Source organism: Anomalospiza imberbis, chromosome 19 (assembly GCF_031753505.1).
Source record: "Anomalospiza imberbis isolate Cuckoo-Finch-1a 21T00152 chromosome 19, ASM3175350v1, whole genome shotgun sequence".
NCBI classification, from domain to species: Eukaryota; Metazoa; Chordata; class Aves; order Passeriformes; family Viduidae; genus Anomalospiza; species Anomalospiza imberbis.
This window is the reverse complement of record NC_089699.1, coordinates 3,865,555-3,887,239: the sequence shown is the minus strand read 5'-3', so window position 1 is coordinate 3,887,239 and position 21,685 is coordinate 3,865,555. Positions and strand designations below refer to the sequence as shown.

The 21,685-nt window shown below is 60.6% G+C and overlaps 1 protein-coding gene across 1 annotated transcript; it reads right to left on the bottom strand.

Annotated features, from left to right (window-relative positions):
* Nucleotides 1-83: 83 nt before the first annotated feature.
* Nucleotides 84-20,871, bottom strand: ARHGAP44 (Rho GTPase activating protein 44). The gene is made up of 22 exons (XM_068209969.1): nt 20,643-20,871; nt 12,324-12,363; nt 11,628-11,732; nt 11,458-11,534; nt 10,511-10,622; nt 10,151-10,227; nt 9,360-9,477; nt 9,080-9,146; nt 8,927-9,010; nt 7,919-8,029; nt 7,833-7,849; nt 7,630-7,741; nt 7,090-7,171; nt 6,696-6,776; nt 6,502-6,615; nt 6,291-6,382; nt 5,857-6,037; nt 5,223-5,240; nt 4,722-4,943; nt 2,759-2,844; nt 2,352-2,675; nt 84-997 (listed from the first exon to the last, which is right to left on the bottom strand). Exons 1-22 carry the CDS (start codon nt 20,693-20,695, stop codon nt 846-848), a joined length of 2,325 nt encoding a protein of 774 aa, XP_068066070.1. The 5' UTR covers nt 20,696-20,871; the 3' UTR covers nt 84-845.
* Nucleotides 20,872-21,685: the final 814 nt, after the last annotated feature.

The following is a 21,685-nucleotide window of genomic DNA, read 5'->3' as shown; positions in this document are numbered from 1 at the left end:
CATTTTATCACCCAAAAGCTCTCCACCTCCCATTCCTCCCCCCAAGGCCGGGGCAGGAAGGAAAGGCCAGCGCCGCTGGGCAGTTCTCAGCGAGTGGCACACGGATTTATTGGATTTATTGATTGCTTTGGGGTGCTGGTGCCCCCCGGTGCCCACCTGGGGTGGGGGGCACGGCGCGAGCGGGGCAGGGGCGAAGCGCTGCCATTTCCATCCTCCCTCTCGCCCCGGCCGGGCGGGAATGGCTCCAGATAAAACAAATCTCTCTATAATTTCTCTCTCTCTCTATACAAATATAGAATATATATATATATATATCTGCCGATATATATATACAGATCTTCTCTCTCTGGAAAGGATAAAAGGTTAATTTGTCTGTGCATGCACGACCAAAGCCACCAAGCCCCGGGGACAGCGGGTGCCGAGGGACATACACCTCCCCCACCAGCACCCCGAGAGCCGGGGGGACACATCCTGCATTCCCAGGTTATTGCTGGTCAGGTCCCATCCTGCTCCCAAACAAGCAGAGGGGGAAGAAGCCGAAGAAAGGAAATCCCACTGCAAAGCACCAGCGAGCTCCTTGTCACCTGGCCAGCACCCAGCGGTACCCGCCTCGGGGCACGGAGGATGTGGTGGCATCGCCCCAGGGTCGTGGGTGCTGCGGGGCAGGGGGGCAGGCACCCGGTTCAAAGGCAAAGTCTGGATAAGGCGAACAAAAATGAACTAAAGAACAGCGGCCGCCCCCAAACCGGGCATTTGCCACCCAAAAGTGGCCCTTGGCCCTCGGTGCCGATGGCCGGTGCTGGCCCCTGGGTGCCGCACGGATGAGCCTGGGGACAGGGACACTGTCATAGGGCTGTGCTCTCCGATTCCTCCTCCTCCTCCTCCTGCCGCTGGGTCAGGCTCGGCCCCGAGAGTCTCTGAGCTGCCTCGGGTGGGTCCCGGCACAGGGCGGCATCCGGGGACACGTGGAGGGAGGGGACCTCAAAACGGAGCAGACCTGCGGGAGGGCATGGTGATGGGGACACCCTCCGGGGCTGGCGCCGTGTTACTGCCACCACCAGGGGTGTCACCACCGCCCTCTGCTCTGTGGACCACACCCGAGCCAGGGCGGTGACACCAGCTGTCCCCACACACTGGCCGTGTGCCTCGAAGCTCTGTCCCACCGAGCGCAGGTGACACCACTGTCCCCTCTCCCAGGGGACCCGCGGGGTGAGGCTGCACGTGTGAAGTGACAGAGTGACCACAGCCACAGGCAGGCAGTGTCACTGTGTCCCTTGCTGAGAGCAGAGCAACCCCCTCAGACAGAAGAAGCACTTCTGCCACTCCTGTCCAGCTCAGGGACATTGCCCAGGGACATTGCCCAGGGACATTGCCCAGGGACATTTCTCAGGGACATTGCCCAGGGATGTTTCTCAGGGATGTTGCTCAGGGATCTTGTCCCATAGTGGCACAGGGGAGCTACACCTGAGCCAGAGGTGATGCCAGGTGTGATGTCAGGGCTGCATCCATGCCAGGGTGCCCTGCCAGGCCCACAGAAATGCGTTGGCAGAGCCACACTGATGCCAGTGCCACCCAAAGGCAGGTGGCAGCCCCTGGGGACACGGTGACCAGCCCCTCGCTGCCACTCGGGCTGTCCCACCCCTCACAGGCAGGACAGGCACACAGGGACAGAGCCCTGAGTCCTGCCAGATCCTGCAGAAGGGACACTGGGACACTGCCCCAGCCTCTGTGTCCTCCGTGGTCCCCAATGCCACCTGCACTCCCAAAGCAACCCCCTGGCTGTCCCCCTGCAGCAGCGCAGGGACCCCATGGGGACACGGCACCAACAGAGCCCAGGGCCAGGGCAGGCAGAGAAGCAGGGACAGCAGCACAGCTCCCGGGAATGTCACGTTCCTGGTGACACTGCCACCTCCCAGGGGACACAGACAGCTTCTCAACGCATTGTCACCTCCCTGGGCTCATCACCACCGTCCTGGGGACAGTTCCACTTTTCCAGGGGCATCACCACCTTCCTGAGTACATGGCCTCCCTCAGGGGGATGTTGGCACCCTCCTGGCCCAGCACCACCTCGCTGGGGACCTTGCTTGGGTTATTGTCACCTTCCTGGGGACATCACCAACTTCCTTGGGACAGTTCTGCCTTTCCAAGGACATTGTCACCTTCCTGAGGAACAGCGCCACCTTCCCGGGCACAGTTTTGCCTTTCAAGGGACAGTTCCAGCTCTGCGGGGAGGGTGCCACCTTGCCGCGGACATCAGCACCTTGCAGGGCACACTCCTGCCTTCTCAGGGCCATTGTCCCCGTGCTGGGGGACGCTGCCACCCCCCCGGGAGCCGCCCTCGCCGGGGTTACCTGTGAGCGCGCCGTCCCCGGGGCCCGCGGTGTCCAGGCGGGGCGGCTCCGGGGGCTGGGGGGGCGCGGGGGCGGCCGGGGGCGGCTGCGGCGGGGGGGGCAGCGCGGGGCGCGGCCGCGCCTTGGGGGCGGCCCGGGCCCGGGGGGCGGCGGCGGCGGGGGACGGCAGCAGCGGGGGCGGCCCGGCCGCGGGGGAGGCTCCGGGGGGGGCTCCGGGGGGGCCGTACGGGGACGGGGTGCTGGGGGGCGTCGGGGACAGGCTGGCCGGGGACGGCTGCCCCCCGGCCGCCTCCCGGGGCGGGATGGGCGCCAGCTTCTTGGCCCCTGCGGGACAGAGACAGCGACAGGGACACGTCAGGGCCGGGCCGCCCGCGGGGACCCCGCAGCCCCGGTCCCCCCGCTCCTACCTTTGCGCAGCGAGTGCGGGCTCTGCTCGGCCGCGGGGGCGGGCGCGGGGGGCGGCCCCGGGCACAGCTCCGGGGGCTTGAAAGTGCTGGGGCGGGCACGGGGCATGGAACGGGCACGGGGGAGAGAGCGAACGGGGAGAGGGAAAGGAAAGGGAGAAGAGGGTGGGAAGGAAAAGGGAAAAAACAACAACAACAACAAAAAAAACCTCGCAAAATGGGAAAAAGGAAAGAGGAAAAGGGAAAGAAAAGGGGGAAAAAGAAATGGCAGAAAAAGGAAGAAAGGAAAAAAGCCACAAAAAAAGGAAAGGGGGAAGGAGGGGAGAGAAAGGGAAAGGGAAAGGGAAAGGGAAAGGGAAAGGGAAAGGGAAAGGGAAAGGGAAAGGGAAAGGGAAAGGGAAAGGAAAGGAAAGGAAAGGAAAGGAAAGGAAAGGAAAGGAAAGGAAAGGAAAGGAAAGGAAAGGAAAGGAAAGGAAAGGAAAGGAAAGGAAAGGAAAGGAAAGGAAAGAGGAAAGGAAAGGAAAGGAAAGGAAAGGAAAGGAAAGGAAAGGAAAGGAAAGGAAAGGAAAGGAAAGGAAAGGAAAGGAAAGGAAAGGAAAGGAAAGGAAAGGAAAGGAAAGGAAAGGAAAGGAAAGGAAAGGAAAGGAAAGGTTTCAAGCACATAAAGGTATAGAATAAAAAATAAAAGTAAAATTTGAAATTAAATTAAATTAAAATAATGAAAAATATAATTAAAACAATGAAAAACAAAGATCAAACAGTCAAAGAATTAGAAATAAAATTAAAACAAAAAATACAAGATAATTAAATAATAACGTTAAATGAAAAAATAACAAAGAAAACTCAAAAATCATGAAAAATATGATTAAAAAAGAAAACAAAAATAAATCCAAAAATCAAATGAAAGGAAAACGCAAAAGATGACCCATAACAACAAAAAGAAAATTGAAAATAAACAGTGGAAGAAGAAGAAGAAGAAGAAGAAGAAGAAGAAGAAGAAGAAGAAGAAGAAGAAGAAGGAGAGCCGTGAGCTCCTTCCCGCACCCAGTGCTCCGCACCGCTGTCCCCCTCCCGACTCCCCGGGGTTCCTCAGACCCCGGCGCTTGTGGCCACCCCCCGGCCCCAGGGACCGGCCGGCGGTGACACCCCCAGCCCCCCGGGGCCCCGCGGTCACCTCGGGGGGCCGGGTCCCGCGGCGAGGGCGGGCGGGCGGCGGCCCCGGGGCAGGGGGGGCGCGGGGGGGAGGCAGAGCCACGGGGCCGGGGGGGCAGCGCGGGGAGCAGGGGCGGGCGCGGGGAGGCTGCGGCCGCCGCCCGGCCACAGCGGCTGCGCCCAGAGCGGGCAGCGGCGCCGGGGCTCGGGGGGTCCCCGGGGCGGGGGGCGCTGGGGCCGCCGCTGAGCCAGGCAGCTGCCGGGTCAGCCCTGCTGCAAAGGTACAGAAGCACCATAAAAGCCGGCAGAAGTAACACGAAAGCGAGGGGAAATTCATAAAAGAGCAGAAGCCTTGGCGGGCGCGGGGGAGCATCGCGGGAGCCCTCGTGGTGCCGAGCCCCCCGGCTCGTCCCACGGCACGACCCTCCCGGGTGTGAGCACCCGGCCTGGCTCTGCTTCCCTTTTGGGGCAGAAAAGTGCGATTTAGGGGCTTTCTCTCACATGAGCTGGGCAGATTAAAGTCGGACTCAGACCCTGGGCAGACGAAGGTCTCGGGGGTCGCTGGGGTCCCTGAGGGCTTTCTCTGCACCTTCCTGCAGCACCTCCAGCCCAAACTCCACTAGAGCCCAGTGACACCCAGGCAAGGGGCCCTCAGGAAAATCCCTGAAGGCAGCACAGTTCTCATGGGAATGGCAGGATGGGGATGTGGTGGTGGCTGCAGGGATGCAGAGCATCCTCTCCTGCTGAGATTGTTTCCCGTTTCACTCGCGGGGAGGATGCCCGGCTTGGGGACACGGGCTGCCGGTGGCCTTACCTTGTCCGCTCGGCTGCCGGGGGGAAGCCGAAGCTGGTGGGAGGCGGGGAGGGCGTTGCTGAAATCTCCGGCGACTGCTCGGGAATGGGCGAGTGCGGCGTGGGGGGGAGCTCGGCGGGCGGGGCCGGGGGCTGTGCGGCCGGGGGGGCCGAGGTCGCCTTGCGCCCCGCTGAGGTGCCTCGGCGAGTCACCCACGAGGTGTCCATCACCCTGACGCCCATGCTGGGGACACAGAGACGAGGGTTAGTACCCGCCCGGCCGGAGGGCACTGCCAGCACCCCCTCGCCACTCCTTCGGGGTCCCTAAAAACGCCTCTTCCACCGGGAAACTGCTGGGGATGAAACTACAGGGCAATAGGGCAGGGGTGGCAGCGTGGGATGGGTTTGTGTCACCCACCAGCCACGTCTCCCTTCCCCAAGATCCAGCAGGCACCAGCACCCACCCAGCACCCTCCCAGTACCTTCCCAGCAGCCTCCCAGCAGCCTGCAGAGGATACAGTACCTTTGGATTTTCCTAAGGCTGCATGGGCAGAAACAAAAGATTATTAATGTGGAAACCCCTAAAACTGCACAGTGCACAGGGACAGAGGTCACTGCTGGGCAAAGGAGCTGCGAGGCTGAGGGGCTTTGAGAGAGGGGCAGAGGGGCTGAGCAGAGACCAGGCTGCGCCAGTGGTGGGACAGCTTGGGATGCCTTCTGGAAATGGGGACATTTTGGGATGGGCAGAGTCCTGGGGTGTTTTCTGGAACCCACTCAACTGTTTGAGGTCCCTGTGAGGTGTCATGAAGGGGGGACATGCGCAGGCTGGGAATGGGGAGCTTTCCCCTGGAGCAAATGCTGCAGACCTTGAGGACACCAGGACACCTGTCTCTGGCATGGCACAGCCCCAGTGTCACCCCATGGGCCGCCCCACTCCCATCTGCAGTGGGCTGGGGGCAGGCATGGAGCCCTGGGTTCACCTGAGCACCCCCAAGAGCCTGGCATGGAAAGCAGGGGGTCCCTCCACCCTGGCTCCACCCAACCTCCAGCAGGTCAGTGCCACCCAGCCAAAGGTGACACTGAGCATCCTCTCCTGCTGCCCCTGGGATGGTGTCAAAGCCACCCCTCCCTGTCCCCAGGCCCAGCAGTGTTCCTACCCATCCTTCTTGCAGAACTCCAGCATCATGTTGTCGGTGGCCACGCTGAGGGGCCGCCGGGCCTGCTCGTGCTGCCGGCGCTCGCCGTGCTCCATGTCCGGCGAGGGCATGGAGCTGTAGTTGGCATTGTGGTTCACATGCAGGGGGCTGCCGTAGTTCCCTGTCACGTTGAACTCGATGTCTGGGGGCACAGAGGGTGTTGGGAGGGCTGTGCTCAGGGAGGGGAGAGACTGGGGGTGTTGGCACTGCAGGCATGCTCGGGGGGTGTTGGCATTGCCGGGCTGGGCTCAGTGCCGTGCTGAGTCTGGCCAGAGCCCTGCCTGAGCTCCAGCAAGGAGAAGTGGCTGGCAAAAAACAAGCCTGGGAGCTCTGAGCCCCCTGCCCAGGAGGTGCCAGGAAGCCCAGCTGTCCCTGGGGCCGCGGGCACGCCCTACCTCCGGGGAAGAACCAGTCTGCGTGCTGGATGAGCGGCTCGATGATGCCCACGATCTGCAGCGACAGCGTCGTCATCATCTCCGTCATGTTCCTGCTGGGGGCGGCAGCTCAGCAACCCCTCAGGCCAGCAGGGTCCCAGCAGGATTCCCAGCAGGATTCCCAGCGGGTTTCCCAGCGGGATCTGCCCCTCAGCCCTCACCCAGCGCTCACCCCTCGGCCTGTGGCCACAGCAGGTTGGGTCCCAGCACGATGGCCACGTTGCTCGGGGTCATTTTGTTCATGTCCTGGTACTCAGTCAGCTTGGCCAGGAATTTAATCACGTACCTGGAAAGCAGATCCCAAAGGGGTCAGTGCACGGGTCACAGCCTGTGTTTCCTCCCATGTCCTGCTGGCCCCAGGCTCACCTGATGTTGTTGTAGTTGGCTTTGGGCAGCTTCTCGCAGGCGTTCCAGAGAGCCTGCAGACGTTTCTCCTGCTCCGGGATGCTGCAGGGAGGTGGGAGAGGGCGTTATCCCCCATGCCCACCCTGCCTGGGGCTGTGGACCCCGCCAGCCTCACCCGTGGGGACCCTGCGAGACCCCCAGGCTGCCACCACCATTATGGAAGTAAATTAAGCCCCAAAACCTGTCCCAAGGAGAAGGAATCCCTTCTGGACCTCTCACCACTCCATGGCTCTCGGAGCCCAGAGGAAACATCCCAAATGCTGTGAACCGTGTCAGAAAAAACCCAAGGCATCCATGGGGACCCAGGCTGTCCCTGCCCATGCCACAGAGGAACAGGGGGACATCCCAGACTCACTTGGAGGCCTGGATCCACTCCTCGTACAGCTCGAACGTCATCAGGGGCTCAGGCAGCTCCCGCAGGTAGGACTTGAGGGCTCCTGTGGCACACAGGGGACACAGGGATTGGCACTGCAGGTGGCACCGGCTGTTGGGCACCAAGTGGTTTTGCTCCTGGGAGCTTGGACCCACATCCTCCCCAGCCTTTCCCCCCACCACACCCCACAGCACCCGCTGGTGTCCCCGCCTTGGAGCAGCCTGGGCGACCCAGCGCCCACCTTGCCACCCGGCAATCCCTCTGAGCACCTTCCCTCTGCATGGCAGCACCTCTCTGGGGCAGCCACCGCCCCAGTTTGTGTCACCTCACAGAGGGAGCGCCCTGCCCCATTAGCCAGGCCATTCATTAATGACAAAATTAATTGAACAAAATCAGACCCAGCATCAACCCCTGGACTGCACCACTGGTTCCTTGTCTCCAGCTGGACTTGATGCCACTGATCCCCCTCAGGGTGCCCTTGGGGGATGCCTGGAGGGGCCACCCCGCCCCGAGGAGCCCCACCTGCGATGGCATGGGGGTCAGCTGAGTACTCCTGCACGTCCACCACACAGCAGTCCAGGGCAGCCTTGAGCTTCTTCAGCTTGGAGGCCGAGGGAGCCACTCGGAAGAGACCCTGGGCAGAGAGTGTTGGACAGGGCTTGGGGCTGGGCATGTCCCTGGAGAACCCATTTCTCACCCTGGCCCTGGGGACACCTGTGACCCACCTCCTCCTGCATCCCACCTTCCAGCAGGGACCCACCTCCTCCTGCAGCCCCCATCTGAGCAGGGACCCACCTCCTCCTGCATCCACATTCCAGCAGCATGGTCACACAAGCCTCCACAGGGAAGGCGATCTCCCGCCCGCTGACAGCCAGGTGCTCCTCCAGGGGCTTCCCAAAGGAGGGCTTCTCCATCCACGCCTCTGTGACGGGCAGAGGGCACAGAGGAGAGGGAGGGTGGTGTCAGATCCAGCAGCCCCTCCCCAAAAGGCCCTTGGGCCACAGTTTTGGCAGCAAAATACTCTGTATGGGTGTTGTTAGAAGTACAGGGCCCTGCAGCTCTGGCCTTTTCCAGCCATCACAGGATTTCAAAGGAGCTGGATAACATTTTCCACAGGGGTAACAACAGGCAAACATTTGCAATATTCTCCTCTCCTTCCATCACAGTTTAAGGCAGGAATATTTTGTGGAATAGAGAGGAAAATGCAATAGGAATCCCTCCCTGCCCTGCTGCAGAGACAGCAGCACCAGGAGCCCTGGCCCAGGAAGGAGCTGCTTTTGGGGCTGTTGTCTGGGGCTCACCCCAACCTCGGGCTCCCAGCCCAGAGCCTCTGGATGCTGCACCACCAGAGAGACCCCCCAAGCCCCCCTCAGTGATGGGATTCCAGCTGCACTCGATGGGGATTTCCACAGAACCCCAGAAGTGTTTGAGTTGGGAGGGACCCCAAAACCACCCCAGTGCCATCCCTTCCATGGCAGGGACACCTCCCACTGTCCCAGGAGCTCCCAGTCCCAATGTCCAGCCTGGCCTTGGGCACTGCCAGGGATCCAGGGGCAGCCACAGCTGCTCTGGGCACCTGTGCCAGGGCCTCCCACCCTCAGCACATTGGGGCAGGTTTCTCCCTCTCCATGCAGATGGATCCTTCCCCCAGCCAAGGGGGATGGGGATGGGGATGGTGATGGGATCTCCTCCCAGCACCGGGACAGGTGGGATGCAGGCAGGACAAGCAAAGGGAGGGTGCTCAGCTGTCCCCGCGGGGTCACAGAGCCCGTCACAGCCCCTCGGTGCCACAGGCAGGGACAGACCTGCGGGCACTCACCCTGCTGGGCTTTGATCTGTGGCAGGAAGTTCTGCAGGAGCGCCAGGGATTTGCGGTGGTACTCGGCCTGCACCTCGATCAGCTGTGGGGACATGGCACCGGGGTCACCACGCTGCCGGGACAGGGACAGCCCGGGGTGGGTGGCACTTACAGTTTGAAAATAGTTTGCATAGTCGACTTCTTTGGCCATGAAATTGTACATGTCAGCCGAGAGCTGGTCCTGCGGGGGGCAGAGGATCTGTCACCGTCCCTGCCCTGCTGCCCTGGTGCCACCACCATGGCCCTTCCCCAGCCACCCGCAGGAGGGGCCAGCCAGAGGAGGGGCAGCACAGGCGGGGGAGAAGGAAGGTGCAGAGGGGTGAGAGGAGAGGCTGCAGCTTTCCCCAGAGTCTGGGAGCCCACAGACCCCCCTCGGCCCGGAGGAGCCCCCTACCCGGCAGATCTCCACTCTGTTGGCTGCCTCCTCCATCTCCTCCCTGAGAGCGTCGGCTTTGGCCCCCGAGGGCTGCAGGTTGCTGGCCAGACCCGAGGACTTCACAGACTGCTGCCACCTGCGGGAGGGACAGGGACCAGTCCGAGCAGTGACCACATCCCAGGGCCCTGCAGGGCCACCAGGACCTGAGCAGCACGGAGATGATCCCAGTCCAGCTGGGATTTAGCCCCGCTCCCAACCCCAGCCGTCGCCATCCCCACAGCACTGCTCACAGCAGGAAGGAATTCTTTTCAGCAGGATAAGGAGCCATATCCAGGTGGGAAGAGAGAGGAAGGGGATGGGAGAGCTTGGGCATGATGCTGGGGACTGTGGACACCTCTCAGACCTGTTCCAGGGCATGCTGGAGTGGGGGCTTGGACAACTCAGCAGTGCCATGGGACAATGCGGAGTCATCCCAGCTCCCCTCGGTGCCACTGCAGAGGCAGGAGCACCTGGCTCTCTGCATCAGAACTCACCAAGACAGGGAAAAAAAGTACAAAATAACCCTTTCTGACAGAAAAAAAATACACTTTTGCTGCAGAGGGCAGGCAAGGAAACGCATCCACGGGTTCTGCAGACAGGAGCAGAAGTGGTGGCTCATGGCAGAGCTCGACTCCAGCCCACAGAGTCACAGCCAGGGCTCCTTGTCCCAGGGGAACTGCAGTGCCAGGGGCCCAGGAGCTGCTCTCCTGTGAGCTACCCATGGCTTGGGAATGTTAATTTCTTATAAAGCACTTGAAGGCACTTCCTACCTCGTCCTGGAGGAGTCCATGTCCAGCACGAGCTTTGCCAAGTGCTTCCTTTGCTTTTGGATATTTGGGATTTCCACCTGCACCAGCACACAGAACAGGAGGAGGTGAGACCCCTGGAGAGGTGTCCAGGGATGGGTCACACCCAGGCTTTGGGCTGGGTGGGTGAGGATGCAGCTCCCTAACTTAACATCTCAGGGAGACGGCCCAGCTGGTCCCTCCTGCGTGTCCCGCCCGGAATGAGCCCCAGCTCCAGAACCCCAGAGGAGCAGCCCTGGGGGATCCAAAGCCCCCAGGGAGCGGGGTGAGGGCAGGAAAAGGGCTCTGGGAGATGGCAGGACAGCCCAGGGGCCCGCGGCTCACCTCAGCCAGCACGAAGAGCGGCTCGATGACGTCCCTCTCCACCTGCAGCTCGAAGTGGATGAGCTCCTGCGCCAGCTTGTCCTCAGCCTCCCCGCACAGCCGCAGCATCTTCCTGCAGGGACAGGCACGGCTGGGGACAGCGGGGACTGTCCTGCACCCGGGGGCACAGGGCAGCAGCCCCTCCTTGGCAGAGGGTGGAGGAGGGCAGCAGCCAGGGCACCATGGGCACCTGTGGTGCCAGGAAAGCTCATTCCTTCAGTATTGCACTTATAATGATATAATAGTAAATAAAGTATTATATTAAAGTAGTAATTAAAGTATTATATTATTATATTATGACATATTGATTATATTATTATATTATTGACATATTGAGCTATGTTATTATGTTATATATTTGTATTATGTTATGTATTGTTATTATATTATATACTATTATTAGGGCAGTCTGAAATGGTATGGACTTTAAATATCTATATAAATAAATGTAAATATAAAATATAAAAATAATAAATCACATGTAAATATATAAATATTTGTAAAACATATGTAACTATACAAATTATAATACAGATATATATGAAATGCACAAATATAAATACATTAATAAGGATAAATCACATATAGGTACATAAATAGCAGTAACTCAAATATAAATATATAACATATAAAACAATTGATATAAAAATAAGTATAAATGTCTATATATGCAGATTACATTGTATGATCACAGGACCCCAGCCCATACATGGAGGAGAAGAATTAATTACCACTGAATCCCCCATTATCTGGCATTGGAGACAAGGAACAGCAGCATTCCCAGTGCATCCCCAGCACATTCCCAGTGCATTCCCAAACCATCCCCAGCACATCCCCAGCACACCCCCAGCACACTCCCAGCACATCCCAGGGCAGTCTGGGCCCGGGGCAGCCCCAGCCCCCCTTACCCCAGCAGGGAGTCGTCCCCCAGCACGGCCGATCCCTCCATCAGACACTGCGCCAGCGTCGTCAGTGGCAGCTTCTTCTGCAGAGAGAGGGGCTGTGTTCCCACTGGATCCCTGGATCCCGGATACCCCAGATCCCTGGATCTCGGAGCCCCCGGCCCCGCCGCCCTCACCGAGCGCTTGTCGGCGTCCAGGCCCTGCTGGCCCTGCAGACAGGCTGTCAGCTTCTTGTGGGTGCTGTGGGACACCTGCTTCACCAGCTCCAGCCGCTTCTCCACCTGCAGAGCAACTGAGCTGTCACCAGGGATCCCATCACCCAGGGATCCCATCACCCAGGGATCCCATCACCCAGGGATCCCATCACTGGGATCCCATCACCAGCGATCACCGTCCCCCAGGGATTCCATCACCCAGGGATCCCATCACTGGGATCCCATCACCGGGGGTCCCATCACCAGGGGTCCCATCATCCCAGGATTCCATCACCCAGGGATCCCATCACCAGTGATCACTGTCCCCCAGGGATCCCACCACCCAGGGATCCCATCACCCAGGGATCCCATTATCCCAGGATTCCATCACCCAGGGATCCCATCCACCCAGGATTCCATCCACCCAGGATTCCATCACCCAGGATTCCATCCACCCAGGATTCCATCACTGGGGATCCCATCACTGGGGATCCCATTATCCCAGGATTCCATCACCCGAGGATCCCATCACCAGGGATCCCATCATCCCAGGGATCCCATCACCCAGGGATCGTTGGGATGCTGTGGCATCACCAGGGAGCTGCTGATGGGTGCAGCCCCCCCGGGAGGTGCCCAGGCACCCATGGACACCCCGGGATGGCTCTGAGGGAGCCTCACCTGCAGCAGATCTTCACTCAGCACCTCGGTCTTCTCGGCTCTGCAGGACAAGAGCGGAGAGGAACCATTGGTGAAGGGTTTGGGACATGCAGCAGCACCCCCTGCACACCATGGACCCCAGGATGTGCTTTTCCTTTGGGATGCAGGGGCATTTAGGGATCTCTGCTCCCACCAGCCATGCCTCATCTCCTAAGGAAGGAACTGATGGAGCATCTCCACGGCTCACTGCCAGGTACCACACCAATCCAGGGCCTGCCTCCCACCTCTCCCTTATTTTTCCCTTATTCCCAGGGAAACAGGCATTCAGATTCCCAGAAGGAAGCGGGCAGTGCTCGGAGAGAGGCGCTGTGACCGCACAGGGCGCGGCTCCCTCCGGAGCCCGAGGGCAGCGCGTCCGCACGGCTGAGCCTCCTCACACGGGGGCAGCCACGGCATGTGAGGCGGCAGCTGCTGCCCGGGGCCTCGCCAGAGCCCTTCTGCTGCTCACTGGAGACGGATTTACCGCTCCAGAGCCCGTGGCAGCCGCTGCCTTCCCAAGGGAGGAGCGCTGGGATGCAGGAGACACAAACCCGCCGTCCTCAGCCCGTGGACCCGCAGCAACCAGAGCCCAGGGCCCCTGCACCACAGCTGCTCAGGCTCATTTAAACCGTCACATCCGGATAATTTGTTCTTTTTTTCCCAGGGTTTTTAACAACTTCAGTGCATCTTTTCACTTGGAAAAACGAGCTCTGTCCATTTGAGCTGCGGCAGAGCTGTCGTTCAGCCAATCGGTCCCTAAAGGTTCCTCAGGGGACAGCGAGAGCTTGGCGCTGTCATCCTGCAAACAGCACCTTTATTTCCTGAGCCTGGTCCCTTCCTGCCAGCCGAGCTGGATTCTCAGCTTGGAGGCAGGGAGGGAAGTGTTGGAGCAGTGAAATAAGGAGCAAACACACAGAAAGGGTCAGACAGCGAGCGCGGCGCAGGAGAGGCTCATGCACAAATCCATCTCACCCAAAGCCTTGCAGAAAGTGCAAATCACAGAATCACAGAATGGCTTGGGTTGGAAGGGACCTCAAAGCCCATCTCATCCCACCCCTGCCATGGCAGGGACACCTCCCACTGTCCCAGGCTGCTCCCAGCCCCAGTGTCCAGCCTGGCCTTGGGCACTGCCAGGGATCCAGGGGCAGCCACAGCTGCTCTGGGCATCCTGTGCCAGGGCCTCCCCAAATCAACTGCATTACATCTCCTTTGGGCATGGAAGATGTCCCAGCGCCTGATTTAAGGTGGTTTAAAAATAAAATTTAAAAAATTAAATTTAACAAACCCTGTTTATTTTAATTTTAAAAATTAGTTATTGAAATGAACAGATTAGATCCTCTCTAAGGAGCACTGCCCACCTGGGAACAAGAGCTGAGCAGCTTCTCCTCCTCCTCTGGGAATCACCTTCACTCTCATTTAGACAAGATTGGAAGTGACACAGAATTAGCACAAACAGGGAAAAAAAGCAGCAAATATCCACGGGCACAGCCACAACGTCCGTCCCCGGCTCAGGATATTTTTAGCATCCTGAAGGAGTGGGAGGTGGCAGGGAGTGAGGCACCGCTGGCACATCCCTGCTGCTCACTCCCAGGAATCACTTCCTCCCTTGAACAGAAGAAGGGATTTTTTCCTGTGTTTTCTCCTCTCCCAGCCAGGAGGTGGGTGGGATTTGCACATCCCGGCTCCCACGGGCAGGTCTCTCTCCCAGTAGCCACATCCCAACCCGTGCTATGCTCTGAGGTGTGTTTGGGAAGCAAAAACAACATTTCAAAGAGAATGACAGAAGCCTGGCCTTGATCTGTTTTAAAGCACATCCTCAGTGTGAGAAACCCCCATGGTTTCACCGGAGAGCATCTCCCTGTGCCGGCCCTGCACAGCCCTGCTGCAGTGGGCTGGGGAGCCTGCCAGGGAGGAATTTGCCTTTAAAAGGGGGCAACAAGCAGGCTGCAGCATTTTATGGGTTGGGATAACCAAAGGGGCTGCTCCAATCAATCCCACTTAAGGATGGGTGATGGTCCCTGTGCCTCCCAAGAGAGGGGGCAGGCACCCCCAAATTTCCCTGTCTGGTGCCTAATTCCCCAAAATTCATTCCATATGAGTTACACACATCCCGAGGGAACGTCCCTTGGGGACACAGCCAGCATTCCCAGCTCCCAATGCTTTTCCTCTTTCCTTCTGGCAAACAAAATCCTGCTGCTCCCCTCCCTCTCCAGATTTGCCCCCAAGCCGTTTCCCCAGCACAGCCCCGGGCCCTGCTCCGGCAGCAGCCCGGACCTGTCCCTGCAGGCAGCTGGGGAAAAGGGACAGTCACCATGGAGAGCTAAAGCCAGCGAGGGGGGACACGGCCACGGCGTGCTGGGCTTTTGCTGCTGCACAAGTTCATTGCTGCCAGCAGAACTCAACACTGATCAAGCAAATTATGTTGATTCCCAAATAAAGATGTGAGTTTCCAAAGCCCTGACCTGGGCAGGTGCAGCAGAGCCAGTGCTTCCCTGGAGCATCTCCTGGTGCCAGCACCTCTGCCTGGCTGGACCACCCATCACTGTCCCCTGCCACCGTCCCCCTCTGGTGCCTCAGCCACCCACAACAGGGAGCTGCCGGCCTTGGATGTGACCCTGAGCCTGCAAAACTCCGAGCACGGCAAGGATTTCATGGCAGTTAATCTCTGAATGGAAAAGCATCGTGCTCGGTGTGGGGACAGCAGGAGCAGGGATGAAACATCTCTAGAGGCAGAGGCGGTCCATGGTGCCCCACAAAGCCCCTCACCTCCATCCCTGGCCCAAAGACCCCTTTGGCCCCAGCTCCAGCCACCCCTTGCTGCAGCCTGCCCATAAATATTTAACCACTATTTAATTACCAATGCTGATTCCCTGATTTCTTCTTGCTCTAGCCTAAAAATAGCTCCACTGCTGGAGAGGGAGGCACAAACACCCAGCCAAGGCCGGCCCGTGCCGGCAGCACTGATTCCCAGGGGTGGGTCTGTCCCATATCCTGCACGGACACAGCACAGGGCCCGGCTCCACACCGGTCCTGCCGCATCCCCCTCTGCTGCCTGCCAGAAAATTCCAGGTGCTGGAGTCCCCAAAGCCCAGAGTGGAGGCTGGGGAGGGAGGTTCATCCACAGCCCCTGGGAAAAGCACTGGGCATCCTCTGCGTTTGCCAGAGGGAGGAGGAAGCCCCTCGGTGTCACCCACAGCCCTGGCAGCGCTGGGCTCCACGATCCAGGCTGGATTCGGATCCAAGGCCGCGCTGTCCCCACCTTCTGCCGCCACCTGAGCTCTCACGGCCACCGCCTCCCTTGGGACACAGATCCCGGCGCCTCAAACCCGGCACCCGCCGAGCCCCAGCAGAGCCGCGGATTTTTCCCGGTGCCTTTTTAGCAGGCAAGAAGCAAAACATCAAATATTGATATCCTCAAATCGCTGCTCAGCTCCCCCGGGAAACGGCTCCGACTGCAACATCCAGTGCGACGTGGGGACACAGCCCAGCCGGGGCGTTCCCGGCACATCCTGCCCCGGGTGACACGGAGCGACAGCCCGGGAGCCGTGTCCTGCCCCAGGTGACACGGAGCGACAGCCCGGGAGCCGTGTCCTGCCGCGGGTGACACGGAGCGACAGCCCGGGGGCCACAGCTGCGCTCAGGGCAGCGCTGCCCACCCAGCGGGGCCGGGTCGGGGCTCTGCCCGCGCAGCCGAGCCAGGCTGGAGCAGCAGCAGGAGCAGGCAGGGAGAGCTGGAGCAGCTTCCCTCCATCCTGCCCGCAGCTGGGGAAACCGAGTGAAGCAAAGCAAAATGGGAGACAGATTCTGCAAGGCAGAAAAGCGTCTTGTGCTCATCTCCTGCTGCCTTCCCGCGGCGAGCTCGGCGCTGGCATCCCTTTGGCACGGGATGCTCGGGCCCCTCTGCTCCCGGCGCTTCCCTGCCCGGGGGCGCGTCCTGAGCACGCTTCCATCCCGATTTAGCAGCCGTGGAGAAGCCCCTGCAGAGCGCAGAGCCCTGAGGCAGCTGGAGCAGGGACAAACCCCTCAGCCCGCTCCATGAATATGCCAGGTTGTCAGCGCTGTCTCTTTGCGAGGAGGATAAAAATATCCCAGGGGCTGCCGGGATCCGCCGGCTCCAGAGCCGGAATCCCAGGGGGTTCTGCCGGCAGCAGTCACAGGCACCCCGAAGTGCAGATGGGGAGCCCAGCTATTTACAGGGTGCTGTTCCCTCCCGCAAATCCCACTGGGAAAATCCCAGGCGGTGCTTTTATTTCCCTCTGCCCTTATTCCGTGCAAGCAGAAAATGTCCTTCTTTCTTGCCGGATATTCCTGCAGCACCAGGAATGAACTCTCGGTGTTTAAAGGCTTTGTCTGGAGGTGCGGCCGCCCTGGGGCTTGGCAAAGCATCTCCCTGTGAGCCACCTAGGTGACATCCAGCCCCAAATGCCACCACTGCCCCCGCGATGGGGGACACAGCGTGGGATGCTCGGAAAGGTCGAGGAGGAAAAATCCAACCCCTCCGAGCTTCCGCCACCATTCCCGGCGAGCTCCGTCCCCTCTGTGCCGCTGGGAGCCCAGCGTGTCACTCTGCAGGCAGCTGCTCTATTCCCCATGGGAAAAAATCCCCCTGGAGCCGATCCTGGGAAACTCCCAGGGCTGTTCGAGTGACCGAGGTGACATCTGGTGCCACTGTCCCACTGCCTGGAGCCAGGGCGGGACCTCCCGAGGGATGGACAAACACAAATAAAGAAAAAAGCACTTTACAGGAAACCGCCTCAGAATGTTCTACAGCCACTCACTGGCTTCTCTTCCTTTTCCACCCCATGGAGATAAATATTCCTGCCCCTCACGGACTGGCAAAGGAATTCTTCCCAAGGTTGGGCACCAAGTGTGGGGCTGGGCTGGGCTGAGCATCCCCAGTTCTTTCTGTCAAGTGAAATGACAAAAAAAAAAAAAAAAAAAAAAAAAACACCAAAGTAAATAAAATAAATAAACTCAAAACACACTAAACTAAACTAAACTAAAATAAAATAAAATAAAATACTTTTCATGCTCAGGGCCTGCAGAGGTTCTGATCTCCCACTTCAGCTCCTGTGGGAGCTGCTGCTCTCCCCAGTGGGAACAGGATCTGATGGAGCTGGGAAGGTGCTGGTGATGGTACCTGGGACTCGGAGCTCCAGACTGGATTTGGAAAGGACACAGTCACTTCCTCACCTGACCCTGACCTTGATCCTACCCTGGCCCCATAATTCCCTGGTTCTGATCCTTATCCTGAGCTGATCCTGGACTTAACCTTGACCTTTACCCTAAGCCTGACCCTAAGCCTTACCTTAACCCTAACTACAACCCAATCCTGACCCAGACTTTGGCCCTGGTCCTAACCCAGACCTTGACCCTGACCCCAATCCTGACCCAAGCTCACCTTGGTCCTGTCCCTCGGTCCCTCTGTGTGACCTCCTTTCAGGGACAAAGGGCTGCTCCCAGCTGTCCCCTCTGGCTCCTGCTGACCCATGGAGAGGGGTTTCTCCACAGCCCCCTCTCTCCTTCCCTTTTTTATGGAAACTGCACCACCTAAAGCAGGAAAAGACACCAGGGGCTGGGACACCTCTCTGCACACCCTGCAGAGGGACCGGGCAGATGTCCCTGCTGTCCCTGCTGTCCTGGAATGAAGCAATACCCCCAGGAGACAACCCCCATGTGAGCACAGCCCTCAGCCTGGGACAGGATCCATCCTGGTGATCCCCATTCCCAGGCTCAGGGCGCTGGCACTGCAGGGGGACCCCACTGGGGTTTGGTGACAAGGAGAAGGGGACACCCCTCAGAACCCCAAGGGTTGTTGTGCTTGTCCCCCAGTGAGCCTCTGACAGGAAGACAAAACAGCAGGGTTCTACTCTTATTCCTTATTTCCATTTATTATTCCTTATTTCCATTAATGATTCCTCAGTTCCATTGATCATCCCTCATTTCTATGTATTATTCCACATTTCCATGTACTATTTCCCATTCCTTTTATTTTTCCCTATTTTCATCTATTATTCCTTAATCCTATCTGTTATTCCTGATTCCCGGCTGAGGCCTGCTCAGGACTCCACAGTGGGAAGAGGGATAAGCACGTTGAGGTGGGGACCAGCAGAGCTGGGATGGGCACAGGGATGCTCTGCAAGCTCCAGCCAAGCCCTGAGGAAGCTCCAGGTGCCCAATGCCAGGGAAGAGGGCCCGCATGCCCCCACCGGCCCTGGGTACCTCCAGAGCCTCCCAGCTGCCCAGCACATCCCCTAAGAGGATTATTAGGGGTTTATCCCAGCCCCAGCCCCATTCCCAGGGCTGTGGGAGGGCACAGTGGGATGCTCCAGCTGATGTGGGAGGGAGGATGCCCTGGCCCTGGCAGAGGCACCATTTTGTGGCCATGGAAGAGAGCAGTGCCCGGCTCACATCTGCCACACTGTGTGGGGGACCTCGGGACACCCCTTGGGCAGCCCCCATTCCCAGAGGGTAGGAATGTGTCCAACCCCCTCAGAGGGGCCGGAGAGGGGGCCTGGCCTGGCACAAATGCCACAGGAAAATCCCACCTTCAGTGCCCGGAACAACCTCCCCCTGCTGCTCCCCACAGGAGGCACTGCCAGGCTCCTGGTGCTCCTGCACCACGTTCCCACAGCACGCTCCCAGTGCCACCCTCCCTGTGCCACCCTCCCAGTGCCACCTTCCCAGTGCCACATCCTGAGTGCCACCTTCCCTGTGCCACATTCCCAGTGCCACATCCCCAGTGCCACATCCCCAGTGCCACATCCTCAGTGCCACGATCCCACAGCACGCTGGCACCACACACACCCCATGCTCACACTCCACATTCCCACTGCACATTCCCACACCACTCCCGGGCCGGATTCCCGCACTGGACCCTGGAGCTCCCGAGCCGTACTCCCTGCCCGCACTCCTGTACCTGCCCGACACTCAACACCTGCCCGACACTCAACACCTGCCCGGCGCTCCCGTACCTGCCCGACACTCAACACCTGCCCGGCACTCCCGTACCTGCCCGGCGCTCCCGTACCTGCCCAGCGCTCCCGCAGCCCCGGCCAGAGCCACTGCCATCCCAGCCCGTGCCTGCTCCGGGCCGTGAGGCAGCGCCCCCAGTGCCATGGGGGACACGGGGGGACACAGGTGGTGCCAGCAGGAGCCCTGGTGATGCCGAAGGGATGCGGAGCTGCCGCTCCAGCTGTGCCACTGCCCCAGTGCCGCGATGGGAAGGGAAAATAAATAAATCCTCTTCCCGCCCTCCCCGCTGCAAAATCTCCAGGAATTACACAACAAGCACCATCAAATACAGGCCTGGCCGTGCACCAGCGCACACGGCATTCCCGTGGGCATTCCCGCGGGCATTCCCGCAGGCACGGCTCCGGCTCCAGAGCCCCGGAGTGCCCCCAGCCCCATGGCCAGCAGCGCTGCCCTGGGGTGCTGGGGGGGGCTGGGCAGTGGGGCACCCCACAGCATCGGGCCTGGGGAGTGTCCCCGCAGCCCTGGGACCGAGGGGACGGGAGGACAGGAGGACAGGCAGGGAGCAGTGGGTAAAGGGAGTGGGGCAGGGCAGGTGTAGGCGGACAGGCAGGGGTTAACTGTCAGGGAATGGGCAGGAAGGACGTAAGGGGAGTACAGGGGCAATGGGGCAGGCAGAGAACAGGGAGTGGGGCACACAGAGGGGCAGGCAGAGGGGCAGGGAACAGGGACTGGGGTAGAGAGTGGGACATGGTGAGGACAGAGGGTGTCAGGGCTCAGACAGGGAGCAGGCAAAGGGCACACAGTGGGCAGGAAGGCTCTGGGGTAGGCAGGGAGCAGATAGGGAGTGGGATTAGGGCTGGTGGGGCAAGCAAGGCTCAGGCAAGGAAGCAGGCATAGAGCAGGAGCAGTGGGGCAGGCAGCGTGGCAGTGGCACAGGTGCAGCATCAGGGCACTGGGGCAGGAAGGGAGGAGGGGCGGAGGGGCAGGCAGGGAGTGGGCAGAGTGTGGGATGAGGGCAGTGAGGCTGCCAGAGTGCAGGCGGGGGCAGGACAGGGGTAGGGGGCAGAACCAGGGCAGTGGGGCAGGCAGGACACATGGGATCGGGGCGGTGGGGCCGGCAGGGAGCGTGCAGGGAGCTGGGAACGGGCAGGTGCGGGTGCGGCGGGGCGGGTGGGAGCAGGCAGGGTGAGGGATGGGGGGCTGTGGGTAGGGCTGGGAGCAGGGTCCGTCCCCATCCCATCCCATCCCATCCCATCCCATCCCATCCCATCCCATCCCATCCCATCCCATCCCATCCCATCCCATCCCATCCCATCCCATCCCTACCTGCCCACGGTCTGGTTGGCGAGCTGGCGCATGCGGTTGAATTGCTTCTTCATGGTGGCGGCGGTGCGGGCGGTGCGGGCGGGCAGCGGGGCCGGGGGTCGCGGGCCGCCCCTCCCGCATCCCCGCCCGGCGCCGAGCCGGGCCGGGCCGAGCCGAGCCGAGCCGGGCCGAGCGGGCCCCGCCGCCCCTGCGCCTCTCCGCGCCTCCGCCTGCGCTCCGCGCCCCCCGCACCGCCCCGCACCGCCCCCGGCCGCGGCGGCCATGGGAAATGTAGTCCGGGGCCGCCCGCCCCGGCGGGCTCTCCGGGCCGGGGGTGGGTCTTGGAGCGAGCCTGGAGCCGGGCATCTCCTCTGGCATCCCCTGACTTCCCCCCGGCATCCCTGGGCGTGGCCCCGGCATCCCCCCGGCATCCTTCAGCGTCCCTCGACATGGCCTCGGCCTCACCTGGCGTGCCCCCGGCATCCCCCTGGCATGCCCAGCGTCACCTGGCATGCCCTCGGGTCCCGTGACACGGCCCCAGCGTCGCTCCAGCGTCCCTGGCATCCGCCCGACATCACCTCGGCGTCCCTTGGCATGGCCCCCGCATCCCCCGGGATCTCCTGGCGTCCTTCGGCAGCTCCCCGACTTCCCGCGGCCGCAGCACCGCTCCCGCAGCTCTTCCAGCCCCCGGCTCCCAGCCCGGCACCCCATCGCTGCTGTCCCAGCCCCTGGGACTCGGGACACTCGGGACACTCGGGTCACTCGGGCCTGGGGCAGGTTCGAACAGCCTGGGGCAGAGGCGGGTGAGCCGGGCTGCAGCCCCGGGCAGGACAGCAGGAGCCGGCGGCAGCCGGTGGACCCCTCTGCAGAGGGATGGGGGTGAGGGACCCGGGCTCCTGCTGCAGGAACCCAAAGCCTCGGCTGATGCCCAGTGCGGGGTCTTTCCCTGGGATGGCACCCAGGGGGCCTGGAGGGGAATCTGGATCTGGGAATGTTTTAGAGCCAGGCAGCTCCTGGCATCTCCCCTGGCATCAGCTGCTTCAGGCTCAGCACTTCCTCTCCCC

Bases quoted from the DNA above. Each gene is read 5' to 3' on its own strand.
- ARHGAP44 (XM_068209969.1), bottom strand. From the start codon at position 20,695: ATGAAGAAGCAATTCAACCGCATGCGCCAGCTCGCCAACCAGACCGTG. The intron at 11,535-11,627 runs GTGAGGGCGGCG...CTCTCTCTGCAG, and splicing joins TGGACGCCGACAAGCGCTCG to AAGAAGCTGCCACTGACGAC. The intron at 9,011-9,079 runs CTGTAAGTGCCA...CCATGTCCCCAC, and splicing joins CTATGCAAACTATTTTCAAA to AGCTGATCGAGGTGCAGGCC.